Source organism: Telopea speciosissima, chromosome 4, assembly GCF_018873765.1.
Source record: "Telopea speciosissima isolate NSW1024214 ecotype Mountain lineage chromosome 4, Tspe_v1, whole genome shotgun sequence".
Lineage (NCBI taxonomy): Eukaryota > Viridiplantae > Streptophyta > Magnoliopsida > Proteales > Proteaceae > Telopea > Telopea speciosissima.
The window spans coordinates 26,998,050-27,022,015 of record NC_057919.1 but is presented as its reverse complement, the minus strand read 5'-3'; the positions used below and the strand labels follow the sequence as shown (position 1 = coordinate 27,022,015).

General features: G+C 43.1%; 2 protein-coding genes across 2 annotated transcripts; one reads left to right on the top strand and one right to left on the bottom strand.

The window, feature by feature from the left end:
* The first annotated feature begins 7,704 nt into the window (after positions 1–7,704).
* Positions 7,705–8,139, top strand: LOC122659138 (SKP1-like protein 4). Its single transcript, XM_043854285.1, has one exon. It carries the CDS (start codon positions 7,705–7,707, stop codon positions 8,137–8,139), a length of 435 nt encoding a protein of 144 aa, XP_043710220.1.
* Positions 8,140–18,618: 10,479 nt separating this feature from the next.
* LOC122659137 (probable carboxylesterase 13) lies at positions 18,619–23,964 on the bottom strand. The gene is made up of 2 exons (XM_043854284.1): positions 23,924–23,964; positions 18,619–19,306 (listed from the first exon to the last, which is right to left on the bottom strand). The coding sequence occupies exons 1-2, from the start codon at positions 23,962–23,964 to the stop codon at positions 18,619–18,621; spliced, it is 729 nt and encodes a 242-aa protein (XP_043710219.1).
* Positions 23,965–23,966: the final 2 nt, after the last annotated feature.

The window sequence follows — 23,966 nt, the reverse complement described above, 5'->3', positions numbered from 1 at the left end:
GGTCACCGGAGACTACGAGGCGAAAGACGAAAGGATGATAGCATACCTGGGCCGAGCCCAAGATCTGATCTCCGAGTTCGAGCACTTTGAGATGACTCGAATACTGAGAAAAGAGAATGCCGCGTGGACTCCTTATCCAAAGGTTGGCCGAGGCCGACCTCCAATACCGAGCCGGTCGAGTATACATAGAAATATTGGAGAAGCCATCCTTACAAGAAGAAAGTGTAAAGCACATTGAAGAGGACGGGCCGACCTGGTTGGACCCCATTGTCAACTACTTGGAGAATGACCCTGCTCCGGAGAACCGAGACGAAGCAAGGAAGGTCAAGATCCGAGCTTCCAAGTACTCGATGATCGACTGAGTACTCTACAAAAGGGCAATCTCGGCCCCTCTTCTCCAATGTCCGGGACCGAAGGGGGCCGAGTATGCACTAGCCGAGGTGCATGAGGGAATATGCGGGAGTCACATGGGCGGCCGAGCTCTTGCATACAAGATACTTCGGCAAGGATTCTATTGGCCAAGAATGTAAGAAGAGGCATGAGATACGTGAAGACGTGTGAGAAGTGCCAACTGTTCGCGCCAATCCCAAGCCGACCAGCAATAAAGTTAAGCTCAATGTTGAGCCCAATCCCATTCGCTATGTGGGGAATGGACATTCTCGGGATTTCACCCGGCATCGGGAAACAAAAATACGTAGTAGTAGCGATCGATTACTTCACCAAGTGGGTCGAGGCCGAGCCCTTGCCACCATCGCCGAGAAGAACATGGAGAAATTTTTCCGAGATAAGGTCATCTACCGGTTCGGACTACCAAAAGTTTTCATCACTGATAATGGCGCGCAATTCAATAACCCGGCCTTCCGAGAGTTCTGCGAGCACTTCCACATTGACTTTCGACCCATCTCGGTAGCTCATCCGCAAGAAAATGGACAAGTAGAAGTGTCCAACCGAACATTACTCGCGGCATTAAGAGAAGGTTGGATGAGGCCAAGGGGAGATGGGTGGAAGAACTCCCAAGCGTCCTATGGGCATATCGGACGATGTAAGAACTCCAACCGGGAGAGTCCATTTCGCCTCGCTTATGGGACCGAAGCCCTCGCACCGGTTGAAGTTATGGCCTCATCGCACGAGTGCTCAACTTCGATGAAAAGACCTATGAAGATGGGCTGAGAGCAAATCTTGACTTCCTCGATGAAGTTCGAGAAAATGCCCTACTCCGAAAGCGGCGTACAAAACGAAGACGGCAAGCTACTATGATTCAAGAGTCAAAGAGCGGCATTTCCGTCAAGGGGACCTTGTTCTCGAAAACTCAGCGCATCCCAGCCGAAGCAACAAGGAAAATTAGCACCAAATTGGGAAGGCCCGTACATAGTCTCCAAGCAAATTCGCCCGGCACGTATCGCTTGCACTCCGGGGCAAGAAGGTACTGAGACCTTGGAACTCGGAAAATTTGAAGAAGTTTTTCAATAATTGAGCATGCTTATATTCGGCTTCAGTTCCGACATTTGATTCAATAAAGTCTTTTTCTCCAACACTTAACGTATTGGCAAGCTCCCAAGTTGAAGTCATAAGACCGGTCCTCATAGACCAGGCCGACATCAATGATCGACCCTCGTAGGTCGGCAGCCAAGTCGTAAGACCGGTCCTTATAGACCTGGCCGACCTCAAAGACCGACCCTCATAGGTCGGCAGCCAAGTCGTAAGACCGGTCCTCATAGACTCGGCCGACCTCAAAGACCGACCCTCATAGGTCGGCAGCCAAGTCATAAGACCGGTCCTCATAGACCAGGCCGACATCAATGATCGACCATCATAGGTCAACAGCCAAGTCGTAAGACCGGTCCTCATAGGCCAGGCCGACCTCAAAGATCCGACCCTCGTGAGGTCGGTAGCCGAGTCGTAAGACCGGTCCTCATTGACTGGCCGACCTCTCAAGGGCCGACATCCCTGTTGGCCGAACCTAACAAAGTACAAAAATTAAGCTAAGGCATTAGGCTCGGCCGGGAAGGATACTCGCCACGAGTCCGCTTATATGATAGCCTCTCCAATCGGACCGAGGGAAAGGCGAGTTAACCAACCAAAGCGAGGATCACATTGACCTCGGGCGTTGTATGACCGAAACCGCCGACCACATGAGGCATGGATAAAAAGAGACGAGTTCCTAAGCACGGCTAGTGAAACGACTCGGCAGCTTGGCCACAAACAAAACAGAATACGCAAGGAAAAGAAGACCGAGGGCGCCGAGTTCAAATACTTAGATAAATTCTGCAAAAATAAGTTGTTTTATTCATTGTAAGTAACGATCGGCACGGTTACAAAATTGGGCAGTTCGGCCCCACAAAAAAATATATATATTTTTACATCTCCGTCTCCTCGGCGTGGGACTTGGAGGCGACCTCGGAGCGTCCACGTGCTCGGGTGGGCCGGACGGTCTTGGGGTCCGGCTCCCGAGGGAGGGCGTCGGCCGAGTAGGTGCCTCAAGGGGCGAGCTTGGGTGACCTCGGCTCCCTCCTCATCTCCCATCTCCCCTGCGAAGGTAGTCGCATCATCATCAAAATGGGAGAGATTGAGATCCGGGTACACCGCCTTGATCTCGGCCAAAAGTTCAGCTCGGCTGCCTCAAAACCCTCGACGAAGGGAGGCTTCCGATCTCATGGCGGATATCGGCGTACTCCTCCCGATTGGAGATAGTCGCCGACCGCCGTGCTCCGAGCCGTGGCCAGATCTTCCTTGGCCTTCTCCTTCACCTCGGCGAGCCGAGCTCGCAGAGCCCGGACCTTCTCTCTCTGCCTAGCCACCTCGGCCGAGAGCTCTCCACTTCGGCCTCGGCCAGCGTGAGCTTCTCTTGGGTCTCCGACGCCTCGAACGGCATCCTGGGCGTCCGATAAGCCTTCTTGCACGGGACGTCCCAAAGAATAGTTCTCGGTCGGGAGCCGCTCAAGCGGAGCATGGTCTCCACGCTTTGGCGAACCCCTACAAAAAAGCATGAGAACAAAATTCAAGACAAATTACCCGGATCATATCTAATTACGAAAGCCGACAAGAAAACTTACCATGTTAAAATCTTGGAATAGGGTGGAGAGGAGCTCGGTCGGACAGCGCCTCGAGCTTCTCCTTGTCGGGCCGAAGCCGACCGGCATCAAGCCATTCCTTGGCGTGAGCGGCCGATGTCGAGGCCGAGTCCCCGGAAAGAGGCGCCAGGTCGGCCTCACGGGGACATTATTGGCCAAGCCCCCCAGGATGTATCGGGAGATGTTGGTGGGAGAGGCCACGGGCGGAAGGCCGCCACTCGTCGAGTTTACCGAGAGCTTTTGACGCTTGATATCTCTCGGCGGGCTCCTCTTGCCTTTTCGGCCTTTCCTTTCCTCGGAGACCCGGCTGGACCCGTATTCTTCTCGGCCTCCCGGACCGACCACCGCGTCCGACGGTCCCGGCATCACGGCCTTACCCTTGGAGGCCTTGGAGGACTCTCCCGGGGTTTCTTCTCGGCATTTTTCTTTTTCCTATCTACGATGGTCTCGGCCCTTAGCCGAGCTGTCCATTGGAGGAATGTGATCGACCACCGCAAGAGAAACCGAAAACATAAAAAAGCGAGTCGAAAAAGAAAAGAAAACTAAGTAAAGGGGTCGGCTCGGACAACAGAGACAAGCTCGACAACGGTTCCTACCAGGGGTCATATGCCAACTCGAAGAAACCCCTCGTCCCGGCTGGAGGACATCGAAGGACTGACGGACTGGGATCAGGTCGAGCGAGGTCATCTCGTTCTCGGTCGGGGGTAGTACCCTATTTACATAGTTCAGGTTCATCTCCTTCCACTCGGTTCGGAGAGGGCTGTTGGGAATAGAAGCAAAGAAAAACGGGGCTTCCAATACTTGTTGAAGGTCGGTGTGCCACCAGTAAATTTGTTGGCCTCCTAGAGCCACACTCTTCCCTGATCGGCGCGAGTATAATACCACCCCTTCTCGGGAGACTTCTTTAGGAAGAAGAGTCGAGAGAAAAGCGCCACGCCGCACCTCGGCCCATCTCGAGAACAAAGCGTAGAAGCCGTACACGGCCAGCCAAGAGTTCGGCACCGGTGACCAGGAGACAAATGGAAGTGGTCCAAGATCTGGTCCATCAGCCGAGAACGGGGAGCACGAGCGCATACTTGAAGGGTGTCTCGTCTGAGCCACCTCGCGGCCTAATGAAGCGGGCCATCTCCGGGGTTAGGAACTCGGAGCCGGATGTCCTCGGGGATGGCGTAGGTCGTCCTCGGATAGTTGAGGTTGGCCTCCGTGATTGTGCTCGGAACGGTGCCGACACTTGCCTTCCTCGGGCTCGGGCGTCGGTAGACGAGCTTCAGAGCCAACCCCATCTCGGACGAATCTCCTCGCTTGATTCCTCATCGGATGAGGATGACCCGAGTTCTCGGCCCGTGCGGCCGTGGATTGGGCGGCGTGGTCAAACTCCATGGGTAAAGGGCTCGGCCACCTCGGCTGACGAAGCTCCACTACATCGGGCTCGTGCGAGGTCGAGCCCAACAGGTCTATGGTGGGAGAGCGGACGGGAGTTCTCGCTCGGACTCGCGCCCTCTGCCGCCACTGGCGAGCGGTTCGCCCATAGGACTACTACCAGCCCGACATCTTTGAGGCGGAGAAGACTTACTGGTTGAAGAAGAGGCGAGCGGGAGCGAAGCGACAAGAGTCGATCACGAACGAAGCTTCGGCCGAGTCGATCACAAAGCAAGCAAACAGCGAGATCTACCGAGTTGACGGTTCCAAACTTGAGAAGTCAATAACTTAGAGCGGTGGAGAATGAATAGTTAGGAGTCGCCTATTTATAATCCTTGGGTTTTTCTTGATCCAACGGCCGACCGTAGATCAACATGATCCAACGGCCCGATCAAAGGACGTTTGAATTCCCGAGCCCTCCATAATGACTCTGCCGCGTGGCACGAACACCCAATCGTCGGATCGGTACAACGTCAAATCCGCAGCAATAAATAATCTCGGCCCAACCGCAAGAATCTTCCAGAAAAGCGCCCGGAAACTTCACTCATCAACGCCGAAGCCGACACACGATGAGTGGGGGCCTGTGATGAGGCATAAAACACCCCACCTATCGAGGCTACCACGTGGCCGACCGACCTCGATCCGAGAATCGAGTTGGGCCGAGCAGAAATTGGGCCGACCCCATATCCAATAAGTCACCGACAAAGCCTGTTTTGAGCGAGCTAGCCGGTGGCCAGGCCAGATTATACGGGTCAGCCATAGACACCTAGCCGAGCTCATGGCCGAGACCAACCTCCCGAGCTCGATCTCCATTGCCGACCCCATGGGCCGACCTCGTAGGCGAGCCCTCCTCCATTGAAGCTCTCATAGCCCCCACCGGGATCTCGAACCACGTCGGCCACATCCCGAGAATCACGGGATAAGGACCGAGCCACGATCCCAGTAGCGACACGGAATCGCACCACACATGGACTCTTACCTTAATAAGAGTCCGACCCGAAAATAACTCTCCACTCCGCTCTACGCGAGAGAACCTTCCAAAGAAGGACTCCTACCATACTAGGACTCTTCCCAACCGTCTCATCTCCTCCTTACCCTATAAATACCGAGGTATGGAGCACTATTCCGCATCTTGCTTTCTACTCACGCTATTCTGCCGTCGCGTTGGAGACTGACTTGAGCATCGGAGAGTCCTAGGCCGAGCCACACGGCCCTCTTGCGCTCATTGCTTGGTTTTTGCAGGTTCATCCACGGGCGAACCAAGCACTGGAGGTTTTCACACGCAACAGTACTTTTAGAAGTGGACCCTGCCTCTACACATGGATTGAGGGTTGGAGTTATTTCTCAAGAAAGGGGAAGTTAATTATTCCATTTTTTTGGCTGTTAGCCTTGCAGCAGCAAAATTTCATTCTGTAGTAAGAATGTTCCTGCTACAAGACTGACAACCAAAGAAATGGAATAATTAACTTTCCCTTTGGGTTCATCAATACCCTCTTAGGTTTTTGTATTTTCTAAGATACCCTTTAAGATCTCATTTCTTTGGCTGCCAGCCTTGTAGCAGGAATAGGGTATTGATGAACCCAAAGGGGAAGTTAATTATTCCATTTCTTTGGCTGCCAGCCTTGTAGCAGGAATAGGGTATTGATGAACCCAAAGGGGAAGTTAATTATTCCATTTCTTTGGTTGTCAGCCCTGTAGCAGGAACATTTCTGCTACAAACGTAGCAACAAAATTTTGTTCTACTAACAATATTATCATAACTTGAGAAATAACTCCAACCCTGAATCCATGTAGGGCCGTCATATGGCGGTGCACTGCAGTGCGACCCTGGGAGGTCGACACATGGAAGATGCAACATCCAATGGTGCAAGCTCGATGCAAGGCAATCTTTTTCTCTTTCTTCTTGAGCTCGACACTATTGGATGTCACATCTTCCACGTGTTGAGCTCTCAGGTCCGCACTGTAGTGCATTGTCAGATTAGGGCACTACAGAGGATTATTTTCTGAGAGAAAAAGAGAGTGGGGTCCACGGATGAATTGTTATTGTATTATCCTCCAAGAATAGTTGGAAAACTGGGTTTCGAGTGGGTCGAGTTGAGTAAACATTTTGGAAAACTTGATATGCCTACTGGTATAATCCTCCACGAATAATAGACATTTTCACGGATTTTTATCCTCTCAATTGCAGTGCACTGACCAGTGCTCCTCACTTGAGAATCTCGTCATAAAGACATGAGCAATAATGTCTTTTTATCTTTGCAATTGTTGGGTGTACGGTTGGATTGTTCTTGTATTATCTTCCATGAATAATAAACATTTCCACATGGTAGATATCTCACGTGCAGGTAGGGGCGGAATAGGGTTGGGTTGGGCCGGGCTTTATAAAACCCTAGCCCAACCCTAAGTATCCTTAGCTGGGCCCAGGCCCGACCCGACCCGACCTTGACTCAGGGCCTAAAAAATCCAACCCTGACCTGCCCTCAAGGTCGGGCCGAGCTGACCCTGATTGGCCCTGATCATGGGGATGGGAAAGGGAGATGCATGGGCTGGACTGGGCCGGGGAGAAAATTAACAATTTTACTTAAACTAACACTATAATAAAAGGTTTATATCACTTATTATCTTCATATATAATATATTATATAACAAAATGTGGGTGACATTTAAAGTTTATAATATATATTTTATAATATAACTTAAAATAGGTACAGGCCAGGCCGGGCCGGGCCAGGCTCAACCTAAGGCCTCAACCTTGACCCGACCCGACCTTGACTCAGGGTTAGAAATTTCCAACCTTGACCTGCCCTCAGGGCCAAGATATCTCAGCCCAGGCCCTGTTCGAGCTCAGGGTGGGTTCGGGTCGACAAGGCAAAACTTGCACCCCTACGTGCAGGGGAATGTTGATGTATACTTTGTTTCTTGGGAAATTTATATGTACCCATTGGATTAAGGCCTAATTACCCCCCCTGGTGAATTTTAGATATTTATGCATACCACCCGTAAACCCACTCCGTTAGAATCATCATCCACAAGTCCAATTAGGACTAAGAATCCTAAATCTACGAGGATTACAACACCTAACTGGGATTAAACTATATATTGAAGCACTTCTTAATTTCTCCACTATAGCCCAAAACTCTTTCTACCTAGTTTCTACCGTTGTGGCCATTAATTAATTCATTCTTTGTTATCTGGTTTGTAATATACAATGAAAATGGTGGGATGTTCTGTACTTTTGAAAAGCTCTAATGGATATGCCTATGTAGCCAATGAAGAGATATGTTTTTTGTCAGAAACGATCCGTGATCATATGCCTATAACTTGTAAGCACAACTCCAATATGGGTATTGAGATTACGGTTCCAAAAGTGGAAGGTGAAGTGCTAGCAGAAGTGATCAAATTCTGTGAAATGCATGCATTCGAGACTTTTGTTTTCAAAAATGAAAATGAGATCAAGAAATGGGATTCTGAGTTTGTTAATGTTGATGAAGCTACCTTGCTGGGTCTCGGCTTTGCTGCTGAGTTTCTACGGATAAAGATACTGCAAGTCCTTATTGCATCCAAGATGCCAAGAGATGGAAGGAGTGGTAGTACGTGTACGATAACCTGTTTACCTTTGAAGAAGAGGAGATGGTACCGCTGTGCATAGAAATTAAGAACATCAATTAATGGAAGAAGTTTTCTATTGAAACGACAAATTGAAGATAGATTTGATTCTAGATTATATGAAGAGATGAGGATCTGTTTTATTACTTTTTAGTTTGTTTTGTTAAAGACTTCTCTAATTGTAACAGAGGAGGAGAAGAGAACCGAGCTCGAATGTTACTAAAAGAAATGCTTCTTCTCTTCGTCTTCAAACAAATTTTTTTTTCGGTGTTCAAGTAAGGTTGACAATTTCACCCAAAAAAAAAAACAAAAAACTTAATTTCTTTTTTACATCTTTACCCTTGTCCCTATCAATCCACCGATACGATATCAACTGATACCAATACAATCCGACCGATCCGATACAGATTTTTTAAACCATGCTCACATACTCTCCTTCCTGACGTTCTCTATTTATTGACCATATGGGTCCCATAGTTCGTGATCTCGGTATCGGCTGGATTGGTTGGGAACAGGATTGGATCAACCGATACGGATTGGGATCGCTGAAACTCGGGCAAATAATTTTTTTACATTTTTACCCCTGTCCGTACAGCTGGATCGGATCAAAATCGGGATCTGTCTCGTTCGATACCAATCCGATCCAGCCAAAATCGACCGATCCAATCCAATACCTCAAACCATGGTGGGTCCACTTGTAAATGAATCGTACAACAACACTCTCTCCCATGGTTCCATTGGTTTAGTATGGGAAATATTAATCTACACAACTAACATGTTGAATGCTGATACCTTGTTTAGAATACAATTAGCAAATATGATACGAGTTTTAGGTATAAGAATCCAGATTACGAAACTTTCAATTTTTTTGTTTGTAACCAATCAGGGTTCCTTTACCAAACAAAAAAAACCAATCAGGGTTCGAACCTCCCCAAGCCATGCGACTGGGCTTGAGTTTGGATTGGGCCTCGTGTCACAAATTGATTTAAGGTTTTAAATCACAAATTCGGGACTCGAGTCTTGTCGATTTCGGGTCAGTGTATAAATCAAGGCCAAATGTTTTTTGTGCCGGGGGTGACTGCACCCAAACACATGGGGATGGGCAAAATGATCATCCTGCCTCATAAATGGCAGGCCCATGTGTCTAGGCGCAGGCACTCCTGTGCATAAAGAACATCAATCCATAAATCAATTAAAAATTAAGGGGAAGAGTTCACTATGGGGAAGCATGGCCCTTGTGCGCGGGGCCAATGGGAGTCGGCATTTTCACCTTTTATTGGGTGGGCCATGCTTTTCCCCGTCGAAACTATTTCCCCAAAAATTAAATACAAGTTTAGAGATTATAAAAAAATATAAGGGTGAGAGTCCAAGGGCCAATAGGAATGTACATTAAAGCATCGACAAGGTGGGTATGCCTTTCATTGGGGGGTGAGGCGGGGGAGATCATTTCATGGGGGCCGATATTTGGGTGCATGACAGCTTTTTAGTAATCAATATCGTAACCGTCTCGACTAATACCAATATGGAATGCCAATGCGGGGTCAATGGAAGCACAAGTAGAAGTATCAACATGGACAAGAATTAGGATCGGGCTCCTCTCCTGCGATCCCAGCACCCAGGGAGACATTCAACAACCCTGGGCTGCTGGGTGCGCAGGGATGTGTGCCTACGTGAGGCTCGTCATGCATCCTGGCGCACCCAACAGAGTGGCAACAGCCTAGGGTCATTGGATGCCTCACTAGACACCCTCTGGGTGTTGGGCTCATAGGAGACGAGTCGAATCCCGAAATTATGCATTTAATGGAGGGGGCAGGGTGGTCATTTTGCAGGGGGGGGACATGGCCCTAGGCGCAGGAGCCACACTCTTGGATAAGTGCTCTTTTTACACTTAAAAAATAAAAAAAAATCTACTTGAAGATCTAAGATCTATAAACCACACATCAAATTTGGGAGAGGGTTCCAAAAAGGTAGTGTGGCCCTTGCACTAGTGTAGGGCCAATAGGAGCATGCATGGAAGCACCAATAGGAGTAGGATTTCCACCTTTCATGAGAGGCAAGACGTTCATTTTGAACCCCCATGTCTGGACATAGGGCTACGCTTCCTTTTAGGGTTCGTTTTTCCTTTTAGGGTTCTTCTTCACCATGTCACATTATGCTTTTATCTGTTGGTTTCTTTGGTTAGCATGAAAAAATTATCTTTGGAGGACATAACTAGAAGCTTGAAGATGCCATCCGCATGTCTAATAGTACTTCGTTGGAGTTCGAATCTATACACTATGGAGGAAATACTTCACCAACACAAGAACCTACACCTTCTACTAGTTTTGTGAAGTGCAATTGTGTTGCAAGCTTGCAACCAAATATAACCATTGGTGGATTGGGTTTTATTTGCCCAGATTCACATGGTGAACTGCTAGTTGTTATATCAAGCCCGGCCACATTTACTCAACCTATTGAAGGTGAAGGTTTGGTAATTTCATTGACTTTACTAGAAATGATCTCTAAAGGTTACAAAAGAGTTCAGATTGAATCAGATAATCAAAGCATAATCTCCTATTTCCGATGGAGAATTCACTCTTCAAGTTTGAATATTAGGTGTATTTTGGAGGATATCCAGTTCTTATCTTCCAACTTGCTTATAATTTCACTTTTATTCCAAGGGAGATTAACAACTTGGTTGACTCCTTGGTCAGGGGGCTCGGTCCGTAACATTTATGATTGTTTGGCCCAATTCCGATCTGTGGATTAGCGAGATGTGTTTATCTTCTATCCATGTGTAATTCATGTTAGTCATCAATAAGTTACTATCTTCTACCAAAAAAAAAAAAGTTATCCGATTTCATTACCTTAGAACCCTTAAAGCTTTCGACAGCCTATGATTTCTAACAAATGAATCAATCACCAGAACCAAAGCTTCTTCAGCATATGAACATTTCGTTTTTATCATTTCATTGCAAAACAAATCCATTTCCTGAATATTTCTAGCTATACCTAGCTTCAGAATTATCCAACTGTACTTGTCTACAGTGTGACGAAAATGTTTTTGAAGAGAAAACCATTTAATAAAAAAATTGTTTGTAGAATCCAAAACACGGATTTGGGCGCTGATTAGGCTGGGAAGAGGGTGAGGGTTGGGGACACAGTGATGTTTTCAGTGGTGAGACCATCAGGAGAAGAATAATAGTGTAATATCAAATGGTTGCTTGATAATTTATTGGGTTTCAGCCCTTAGGGTTCCGTGTGGGTGCAAGAATTGTTGTAACAAGGGTTGATGCTTTTGGGTCATTGTAGTGACTAAAATAGTGGTAGTGCATTGAGCAATATACGAAGCCCCAATTTGGGAATTGTTCCGTGGATGTAGGCACATTAATGAACCATGTAAACCTCTATCTCTTGTAGTGTGTGGTGTTTATTTTCTTGGAAAAATTGGAGTGTGTTTGATGCAGGATGAATATGTACAACGTGTAGACTTTATTACATGTTCATGATTGTATTTAGTTGAGAGGCAAGATGTCCATATTTCGAACAAGAGAATTGCAATCATAAAGATAGGATTCGAACAATATCATGAAAAGAAAATTAGAGCATTGACATATAGGGACAAATAACAAATATCAGATTAAAAAATCTAATGAAACAAAAGTAATGAATGTTGGGAAAATCCCATGTTGAGATCATCCCTCCTGATGTGAGGTAAATCTTTCAAAATTAAAATACAACGAAAGATTTATTACCTTGAAGTTCACAAGTGCAAACTGTCCTTGGACTCTTGGCTATTTCTCACAGTTTTGTTCACCAAAAATCATCTCACATTTTTGTTGGAGATTGACTATTCAAATTTGAATCTCAATAATGGGTTTTCACAAAACCCTTTTCTCGAAAGAGAGAGAGAGAGAGAGAGAGAGAGAGAGCCCGCTTTTAAAAACCCCAAAGAGAAAACTTTTTTTTTTTTGGGGTTACCTTTGTTGTTTTTAAAATCTCATGCAATGGAGAACTTGTCTTTTCTTGTGTCAACTCTCCTTGGTTTTTAAAAAATCTCATACCTATCTAGGTTTGAGATTTTATCTCAGTAGATGTGATTTTAATCATATTGAGTTATACCAATTAAGTTTGTCAATCATACAACATCATTCCTTAGATAGCAAAAGTCATGGGAAGAGGAAGGATACCAATGGGATTCTACCTAGAATGAAAACATTCCATTCTCAATGGAATAATTATCAAAACATACACATCTAGATAATGGTAACAAGTATCTCCCAAAGTAGCAATTATATACAAACTAGTCCCTCCATTTTTCAATATCATATAATAAATTATATGACATGTATTTAATTACTGTCAAACCCAGTCGAAATTACTTCGTCTAGAGATTTTGTAATTATAATTGTACCAATAAAACATTTTTAAAATATTTGATATTATAAATATTACTAAATGATATTAATTTTAAAATATTTTCCAAAAAATTTAAAAAAATGTTGGATCCAAATTTGCATCTAATTAACTACAGACATTCTCTCCTTGGTTTTTAAAAAACCAGTAATTAGATGTGAGTTCAATCAATCAAACTAATCTAGGTTTGAGATCTTACCTCAGTAGGTGTGATTTTAATCACATTGAGTTATACCAATTAAGTTTGTCAATCATACAACATCATTCCTTAGATAGCAAAAGTCATGGGAAGATGAAGGATACTAATGGGATTTTGCCTAGGATGAAAACATTCCATTCTCAATGGAATAATTATCAAAACATACACATCTAAATAATGGTAACAAGTATCGCCCAAAATAGCAATTATATACAAACTAGTCCCTCCATTTTCCAATATTACATAATAAATTATATGAGATGTATTTAATTACTGTCAGACCCAGTCTAAATTACTTCGTCTAGAGATTCTGTAATTATAATTGTACCAATAAAACATTTCTAAAATATTTGATATTATAAATATTACTAAATGATATTAATTTTAAAATGTTTTCCAAAAAATTTAAAAAAATGTTGTTGAATCCAAATTTGCATCTAATTAACTATAGACATTCTCTCTCTTCGATATTCATAGGATAATAGATTCTATTTTGGGCATTTATTTCGATGAAGGTCAAACAATGCGAATGCAGTATACCAATATATAGTTAGGGTGATATCAACTAGTGGTGTGCCAAAATTCATCATATGTGACCACATCGATAAGGACCCCTCAAGGCAAAGGCCTAAATGTTCATTATTAATAAGAATTTCATTCCAAATCAACCGACAGTAGCACATGTAAAATTCTCATATGATCCGGTTCAACGTACACACAATATGCATATGTCCTGGAATCTCCATTCCTAGAAGCATAGTGTGATGACCATATGAACGGGGTGCCTAGTCCCATCCCTAGTCATGAACATTTTTAAGTTAAAATATTAGGATGACCATGACCCTGTATCACACTTAATAAACCATTAATTACATAATTTAATTTAATTGATAAACACATCTCCAACAATGAGAAGGTAAATGAATGTAATTATTGATAGTGGTGAGCAATACTAAAAGATGGGAGCATCCTATAAAAGGAAAAGGAAAACACACTAGGGTGAAGGAATGATGAGCAATACTAAAGATGGGAGCTTGTTATAAAAGGAAAGAGAAACAAAATACTAAACCATGGGAGCATGCTATAAAAGTAAAAGAGAAGCACACTCAGTGGAGGGAACTTAATAATATATGATTTGTGAGGCTAAAAAAGATGTACAATGCATAGAAAGTCTTTGACAGCCTTGAAGTCATAGCATGCTTGGCCAATCTGTTTGCAACCACATTGACCCCTCGCAAACAATAAGTAATGTTCCATGAGACTCCATCCAAGTACCTCTTCAAGTGTAGTCATGTTTGCCTGAAACTCCATGGAATGTCCTCATTCTTTATACAAGCCAATACCGCAATAGAATCACACTCCACCCATAGACAAGACAGACCCAAAGACAACGCCATTTTTTATTGTATCCAAAAAAGCTGCAAACTCCACCCATTAATTAAAAGCAATCCCTTATTTGACATAAAACAACGAAGAGGAATACCATTGCAGTCCCTAAAAACTCCTCTAGATCCTGAGTGACTTGGGTTTCTAAGCGAGCAACCATCAATATATATCTTGACACAACCAGGTCTTGGGCTTTTCTAGTACAACTCCATAATGGATTGGAGAGAAGTGGGTGTGCCCCCACCCAAATCATCAACAAATAACAATCCCCATTGGCACAAGAAATAACCTCCCCTAGGACTACTAATTAAAGTGACTTTCACATCAAGGCTAAGAATAACTTTAAGTTATAACATATCACTGTAATTTAATGAATCTGCCTACTTTGAAACCTTGACTTTGAAATCTACTATTATATTGTTACACCTCGCTTAGTTGGTTTCTCTAATGGGTTGGACAAGCGAGAAGTAGTTTATCCTCATCCATCTGATTCATTTCTATAAATAGAATAGGATTATTGTTTCATCTCATTGGAAGAAAATACGCAGCGTGAGGATCTCAATTACTTGAGTTTCCAAACCCAACATAAAAGTTTTCGATCAAAATACCTTCTTGAACAACTCCTCGGGAATCTTGTCAGATTTTTTTTAATAAGAACTCCACACTCCAAATCCAAGGACTATTATGAATGTTGTCGGAGATATCTGCACACACAAGGGGGAAATAGATAGATAGAGAGAGAGAGAGAGAGAACCAGCCGCATACCTCTCCCTGCCACGGTTACACATATATATAAAAGGGGGAGAACCGCCTAGGATTCCCAACCCTAATCAGTGGGCCCCACGACAGTTCCCCTGTTTTGGTGCACATATTGGGTTAATCCTAATATTGTAACAATTTCCAACTCAAAGAAAGCTTTGAGAAAAAAAAAGCTCAAGATATGGTGTCCATTCCCAACATCATAAGAAATTCATGACAATCGAAAACAACTGCTTGTTATTATTAAGTTTTAAAAATATTTTAAGAGTCTAACAAGTAAAAACTTTTCAATAAGAATCATTAAAAAAAAATTCAAGGGACAAAACGTATACATGATAGACAATATAGTTAGGATAGGCTTCTAACAACCCCAAGGGCAGTAGTTGGCAAGGGATGAGGCCTAAGGAAGCTGAAGATCCTGAGTTCGACTCCGCCTCCCACGTTAGGGTCACTCGCCTAAGATCGAGTAAACTCCCTGGTGAACATGGGGGCCCCAGTATCTCTCAATTCGTGTGTGTTGTGGGGTATGTGCGACTGCACGAGCCCTGGGGGATTTGTCGATCAAAGGCCGGATACCTCCTGTTTCCCTATCATTTTTTTTGGTTAAAGTACTATCCCTATCATATATTATGTATATCATCCATATATAAAATCCCTCATGTACAAAACTGCCTTCACTGTACTTACATGCACGGGAAAAACAAAATTTTTTTATCGGCAAACATATTGGATTAAAAAAATCTAATGAAACAAAAGTAATGAAAAGATAGATGAAAGTGAAAATTGATGAGCAATACTAAAAGATGGGAGTATGTTATAAAAGGAAAAGAAAAACGCAAGTGTCATAGAAATTCGTCTCGTACTAATTGGTACGTACGAACATCAAACGTGTAATCAAGACAAACAAGAACAAGTAAAACATACTAAGACATAGGATTTACGTGGTTCAACACAGTAGCCTAGGTTCACGGGGCAATCACATAGAGTTCAATTCCCTATTTAGGGAAAATTACACCTCACCCACAATATTGTACGTTAGACCCACTCAACAAAGAAACTCACTCAGAGTATAACTCTCAAGTAGGGGTGTCAATGGGTCGGTTCGGTCCGGTCCGGTTTCAGTGCGGGTTTTTCGATTTCGGTGTGGCTTTTAGAGAAACCGAGACCAATCTAATAAGAACTTTTCAGTTTCGGCTCGGTTTCGGTGCGGTTTGGTTTCGTGTTGGTTTCGGTTTATAATAACGGGTTGATATCGATTTGGATTCGATTCGATACCAGGTTTTTTTAAACGAGTTGGGTTCGGTTTGTGCCTATTTTCTTCTCTTTTCTCTTTTCAACTACATAAAATATTTCATTAGCCCCACACTTAAAAAGGAGATCAATGGAACCAGCATTGTTAGAAATCAATTTCCCTATTTTCATAACCATGAACTCATTGATTTGTAACAATTTATCTTACAACCATAAATTTGCTCACTAATATTGAAATCAATTCAATGATTCATAACCTTACAACAACAACAACAACCATAACCTTATCCCAACTAAATGGGGTCGGCTACATGGATCCGAAAGGGCCCAAAAAAAAAAAAAAAAAAAGAAAGAAAGAAAGAAAAGTGGGGTGGGGGTTAAGCATTAGTCAAAGCATCCCAGGGAACATCCCATTACGCGGAATCGGCTACACGGGTCGTTGACCTCCAAACAACTCTATCCGCGGTCACACTAGGATCTAGCCCTACCATATGCATATCCTTTCTTACCACTTCTCCAATAGTCATTTTAGGTCTGCCCCTACCTCTTTTAGTTCCTTCCAATTGAATCGGTCACTCTTTCTTCTTGGTGCATCCGTGGGTCTCCTTTGTACATGACCAAACCATCTCAGGCGCTCTCCAAGTCTGTCCTGGATTGGTACAACTCCCAATTCGGTTATAATACAAACATTCCTTACTCTATCTCTCCTGGTCTTGTCGCACATCCTCCTCAGTATCCTCATCTCTGCTACACTCATCTTATCTATATGACTCTTCTTAACTGCCCAACATTCTGTCCCATAAATCATCGCTGGTCTTATTACTGTCCTGTAGAATTTCCCCTTAAGCTTAATAGGCATACGTTTGTCACATAAAACTCTTGATGCTCCTCTCCATTTCAACCATCCTACTTTAATTCATAACCTAATGCTCATTATTTTCTTGTCGGTTTCATTCAGTTCAGTTTTTGATTTGTTATCGGTTGGTCCGGTGCGGTTCGATTTTCAACCGGTCCCGTCATACCCCAGTCCAAAACCAAACCAATAAGGATCGGTTCGATTCGGTCTCGAGTTCTTTCAGTCGGTTTCGATCGGTATTAACGGTTCGGGATAGGTTTTGACACCCTTACTCTCAAGTATTCCCTAATAAGAAACATAAACTGAGTGTAATTACACCCAGAGTATTTTATAAGTGAAACCCAAAACCCAAACCCAACACACAAGAACACCTCTCAAAATTCATTGAGATCTCTCGGTCTCGTTTCTATTATGCATCAACTCCTCTTCCTTCCTCCCTATTTAAAGGTGACATGGAGGGGGGAAAAACTATGCATGCCGATTTTGCAGCCTCCTCGTCCTTCCTTTCTCTTAAAAAATGGGCATGATAGGTGTTACGGAAAGAAATCCTCTCCAGCGCGCATCCAATGGCTGGAGGAACTTAAGGTGTGTGCTTTGGTGCCTCCATTTGTTGGACGCGTACTGGAGAGGAGATGGGTCCAGGCGTTTGATCATGGTGTCTGCCCTCCCCTTTCCCTATTCTTCTCTTTCATTAATTGCATTCAAATAGCATTGAATGCAATTCTGCAACTCCCACCCAAATGTAGGGGTGTCAAAAAAACCCGGCCAGCCTAAACCCGCCCTGAGCCCAGACAGGGCTAGGCTGGGCCTGGGGATAAGCAAGGGTCGGGCTAGGTTTGATATTTGCATGGCCTAGTAGGGTCAGACCAGGCCTGGGTTGAGGCCTTGACCCTGACAGGGTCAGCTCAACCCTCAAGGTTGCTCCATTCTGCCAAGTGTTCATGGGTTCAAGGTCTAGAAATAACCTCTCTGTGAAAAATGATTAGGGCCGCGTCGGGCTTGGGAAAACCCTGCCAGAGTCCAGTTGGATTAAGGGTATGCTTGGCTTTGGCAGGGCCAGGGTGGGCTTGGGTTTAGGTTAAGGCTCCTAGGGTTGGGCTAGGGTTTAGGGCAATCCCGGCCTAGCCCAGCCCGTTGACACCCCTACCCAAATGGATAGGTTATAACGAGGCGAGTCTTCATTCATTGATTATTTTTACTATTTATTTGACTATTAGGTTGCCGATACTATTTCTAACACACTAATGTGGAGGGAATTTGGATCCTCTATTGCTGAGCTACCTGGCCAGACCATGCTGCCGAGACACAGCAAGGCGGAAAATGACCGCCTTGACCCCGTGTGTCTCGACAGCACGGTCCTGCCGAGCAGCTCGGTAATAGAGGATCAGAATCCGAAATGATAAGCAATAGTACAAAACCATAATATGCCTTAATTCAAATTTAAGGATACAAGATGAGATTTATCAACAAAAAAAAAAAAAAATCACTTAAGGACACGAGAATTACAGACCAAATAGTTGTTAGGAAGCAAAGAGATGGAGAATTTGTGGAATCTAATCTTGTCTCAGGAATGAAACCAAGTGTTCCATCAAAACCATAGCTTTTTCGCAGATGGGGTTGAGAAGATGGAATACATGCCCCACCTCTTCTGACTCCACAATCTCTACTTCTCCTTCCTACCCTCTTTCCTTCAAGATTTTAAAATACAATAGACCTCTATCTCTTAAAGTATCCTTTTCGGCAATACACATAGGCACTCTTTTACATGGAAATCTTTCCAAATTCAGATCACTAATCGCCGAATGCAAAAGTGGATGGTTATTGCAATTCCCTAGACAAACCACCAAAGACCACAACTTTTGTGCATTAGCCGCCACATCTGGGTAACTCAACTCTGAATTTGCTGCTTCATTACCTGATAAATAAAGATGAATCAAAGCCAAACCAACAATCTTGATTCCCTCTAATGGTGTCTCCATGGCTCGCAATGCCATGTTACGGGTTATGTTTGCACCAGCACTATCTCCTGCCATGAAGACTCTATCTAGATCAGCATACAAGTTCTGCCATGACTCTGAGCCTTCCCCCTTTACATGGGAAGCAACCAATTGGAGCGCCGCCCATGAATCGTTGTGAGCAGTGGGGACAACATGTTCGGAAGCTTTCCTGTAGTCGACAGACACGGCAACAAGATTAGCTTTAGATATTAGAGAAGAAACATTATCGTGATATGTAGGGGAACAAGGGGTTTCTATGCAGAAGCCTCTGCCGTGGAAGTAGACAAGGAGGGGAAGTTTTTGGTTGGAATTGGTGGTGGTGATCTTTGGGAGAAAAAGGCGTATGGAAATGCTGGTTTCTGCCTTTCTAGTACAATTATGACGTCTTTTGATGAAACTCCAGTCTGAGGATTGGGATCGATAGAGGTTGCGACAGTTTCATTCCTAGAAAGCCTTTCGAAGTGTCCATCTTTGTACAAACAAATCCATGGTGGGAAGCATGGAAGAAAAACTCGACCGAAACCTGTCGAAACCACCGAGTTAACTCGGTTTCACAAGTTTTCGAGACGAGTTGAAGGGGGATTTTATAAAATCTCTGGATTCAATCGGGTTTCGATGGTTTTGACTGGTTTCGACCATATTTCGATGGTTTTGACACATATGTCCATTAAAACTAGGGAAAACTTGGCTTGAAACTAGGACAGACAAGTATTTATGCTAGAAACCAGGACAGACAGTTAGTTATGTCTAATATCACTTAAGTAAATATTTTTGTACTTGTATTTCATTTAGTTAAGATATTATTCATAAATAAGCAAATACCCCCCTAAAGATAAAATATTATTTGATTGTCAACCGCGATCCTCTCTTTGTTGAGAGCTATTATTTATATATTTTTAATTCAAGCTATTACAATCAGATATACATGAGAGGTGGTGTAGGAAACAACTTCCTATTCTGAAGGATTGGATAGAGATACAGGTAGAGTTGGTTATCTCCGTGATATTTGAATTTGAAAAGAAAACAATTTAAAATTAAAATTCAAAGCATACGTTAAAACCCCCATATTTGAATCCAATAAAAATAGTTAAAAAATTAAATTCCAAAAGGAAAAAAATCAACCCCCTCAATTCAAGAACAAAAGTTGGATTTTCGACGGTAGGTGCGATTTTTAACTGTCTAATGCTAAGGTTTTTCTCAAATCTAAAAATTCCATAAATCTTATGGTAAAAAATTGTTAAAAACTAAAAGTACGGTAAATATTCATTTGTTTTGATGTCCAAAAAAATATTTTCTTTCAGAGCGATTTTGACAGCATTTGCGCACACCAAATTAAGTTTGACCAGTACATAACTCTTTCAATATAAATCAGATTGAAGCAATCTTGGACTTGTTGGAAAGCTATCAAAACAAAGCTTTCTAACAAGTCCAAGATTGTTTAAATCTCATTTATATTGAAGGAGTTATGTTCCGATCAAACCTTTTTCGATATGTCCAAGAACAATATACAGTATCAAACTTGGATCAAAACCACAAATAATATTTTTAGTGTTCTCTATGTGAAACTAATGCATGGATTGAGTTTAAAATGTCGAAAATAGGCAGTACAACAAAAATCAGGGTAAAAAAAAAAACAACTTCTGGGCCTCGAAATCAAGGTTCGAGTTAGCCTGGAGAAAGTCCCAGGTTTCGACCAAGACATGGTAGAAACCGAGACGAACTCGGTTTCTAGTTGGTCAAAACCTAGTCGAAACCCTAGTTTTAGAACCTTGGTGGGAAGTCAAGGGTTACTTCACTGTGGCTTGAATCCATTGGAGATCTAACAGTGGAGAAGATGGTGATGAAGAAGGAAGAGAGAGAGAGAGAGAGAGATGGGCTAGTGTAGTTTGTGATCCCGTCATGATAACAAGACAAGACTTGCACTGTTTGTGGAGAATATGAAAGAGGGACCCCAAGGGGTCAACTTAGTTGGCAAAAGACCAACTCCTCAAATAAGAGGTCATGAGTTCAAACCACTTTGGGGCCTATCCCCATCCCCTATCCCCCCCTATTAAAACTCTCTAATTCCAGAAAAAAAAAGAATATGTAAGAGGGGAATCTTCACGTAAGTGAACATTCCTTGCACTCTGGTTAAATCAATTCACATACACTGTTTACATGACATGTATGATAGGTATACAGATCCCACAATTAATTTGTTTAAGGCCTAATAACAGATCCACCCATGAGTTTTTGATGTTTATGCATACCTTCCCTGATTTGCAAAATAATTAATAAGTAAACCCACTTCGTTAATCTGAGATTAAAATCCACTCCGTTAATCTAAAACTGAAAAAGTTAGAATTGTTCATTTGTTGACCAAATTGCTCTTCATGCTAAAATAAACCTATTTCTTTCATTACTTGTTCAGTGGAGCAATAACAAACCGAAAGGAGAAACCTTTCACTTGTCGCTGCTACTACACCTCCGGTAAGGTTTTGATTATTTGATCTAGATATATCAGATCGAATTAGTTGAAGCGGATTCGTATCCAATCTAGGGACCAATATTGATCCCCTGGCCTAGGATCGGCCAAGAATTGGTATCAGCCTCAGTCATCTAGTGGTCATAAAATGATAGATCGAGCTCCAATGTATCTCAAACATAGTAGTCTCTCTCTCTCTCTCTCTCTCTCACTCAGGTATTCAATGGGGCTTCTCTGCACACAGATCTGTTATTCTGTTAACTCAAGACCACAAGATTCAACTGCTTCCTAAACGTAAAGGGTTGGGACTATCTCACTTCGTCTTTGCTCATTATCACTGAAGGCTAAACATGCTTCTATGGCTTTTTGTCTAGAGACTTTATGTTGGAATTTTAAATTCATTTAAAATATTTGATTCAAAATATTTTTATTCTTTATTAATAGGTTTATTAGAGGGTTTTGCCGCTTCCTAATAGACACCTAAATGACCAATGGGTGTACCTATTGGAAGACTTATTTGAATGGTCAACAAACAAGTCTTAGGGGAAAAGACAAGTTTTATGGGCATATCCTTTGGAGACAACCTTTTCTTCTCCTATATAAGGAAATGAGTCTTGTCCATTTCTCTAATAATTTTTGAGAAAAGTTTTTTTGTTTTTCTCTTAGCTTTGTTTCTCCGTTGTTTATATCCAATTGAGTGCAACTCTCCGTGCCCTTAGTAGCTTAGTATTTGAAGTGCATCATTACTAGATAGCTTTAACTGGAGCGTTGTTTTATCTAGGAGGCCGATTCGCAAGGACCCGGTTGCACCATAGGGGGCGTCTACAGTCTTAAGGAGAGTGACTTTTGTCACGACTCAGCCCCACCGTTTCTTTTATTTTCTACATGTTTGTCAGGCTTATGACGCTTTATATGGTGCTTGAGATTGTCGTCATTGATCTCGGTTTGTCTGCATTAAGATGAGTAATCTAACCCCTTAGTTACATATATATTGATATGTATGTTTTGGAAGATTGTTTACTACACTTTATCCACTTTTTCTTCTTGCTCAGGGCTTCATCACAATAGGGCAAAGTCTTCTATTATTTTGGGTGGTGTCACTCAAGAGTTTAGAGAAAAGCTATTAAGATTAATTTTTACAGATAAACTGACTATGAAATATCTTGGAGTCCCTCTCAATTCTGGGAAGTTGAGGCTTGCAGGTTGTGTTCATCTCTTTGACATGGTTTGTAATAAGTTAGAAGAATGGAAAACTAGATTTGTATCTTATGCAAGAAGGCTACAACTCATAATTTTGTGCGGTGGATACATATATTGGTCCGAGCTATTTGGTCTTCCGGGATAGGTTATTATAAATCTAGGGAATTGATGTTTTCTAACTTCCTTTGGTCTGGTCCCTCCTTGGAGACAAAGATTCATGTTGTGGTTTGGGATTCAGTTTGCAAGCCTAAAAGTGAAGGGGGTTTAGGTGTTAAGAGGATTCGTGATATAAACATTGCTGGAATATTAAAGTAGATCCGATGGATTTCCTCAAAGAAGAGAAGCCTTTGGATGGGTTGGGTGCAGTCTAGATACTTGAGGTCTGATTCGATATGGACAGCTAGAAACTTGAAGGATTGCATGGGCTTGGCGCAAGATCCTGTATGGAGCACTTAGTCTTTCATGTCATTGGAAATGGATAGTTTATTCGGATTTGGCTTGATCCTTGGCACCCGACTGGGATCCTTTTGAGCCGCATTGGTGACAGGACCGATTTGATGCAGGGTCAGACCGGCTTACTACAGTGGCGTTGATCATAAGAGAGGGTGAGTGGCACCAAGGTCTAGGCACAACTCCTGATCTCCTTCATGTGTGGGGTCAGCTTTCAAAGGTGAGGCAGGTATGTCCCTCAGACCATGATAGAATCATTTGGCTTCCATCTTCAAGTGGTTTATTCTCCTCCAAATTTGCTTGGGATACTATTCGGGTTCACAGTCCCAAGGTTAGTTGGGCCAAAGCCATTTGTTTAGTGGCAACATCCCTAGACATTCTTTCGTCTCTTGGAGATGTATGATGGATGCCCTTTTGACAGCTGATCAACTCATTAACAGAAATGTTCTTGTCACTTCCTCTTGTTTATGCGACTCCGCCATTGATAATAGGGACTGGATCATTATCTATTCCATTTCCCTACCCGGTCCATTTCCTTAAGTCCCTCTAATAAGAGGCAAAAATGACCACCCTACCCTTGCCCTAACATACTGCCTGGGTGGGGTCCACCCCCCCTCCCCCAATTAGAGGGACTTGGGAAATGGAGCAGATAATTTTCCAATAGGGACCATCTCTTTTTTCAATGCAGGTTTTTGTCTTAGATTTGGGAGGAAATATCTCAGCTTTGCTCCGCTACCCATTTGCCTGGGACTTGTGTTATTTCATAAGCCTACTGGGTGGCAAAGACGTTTGAAGGAGGGGAAGCTAGTTCGTTGTCTTGGTGAGTTCACATTCTTCTGAACAGTGGCGCACCAATGGAAGGAAAAAAACTTCAGATTGTTCCGCAACAAGGCGACATCAAGAGCAGCCATCA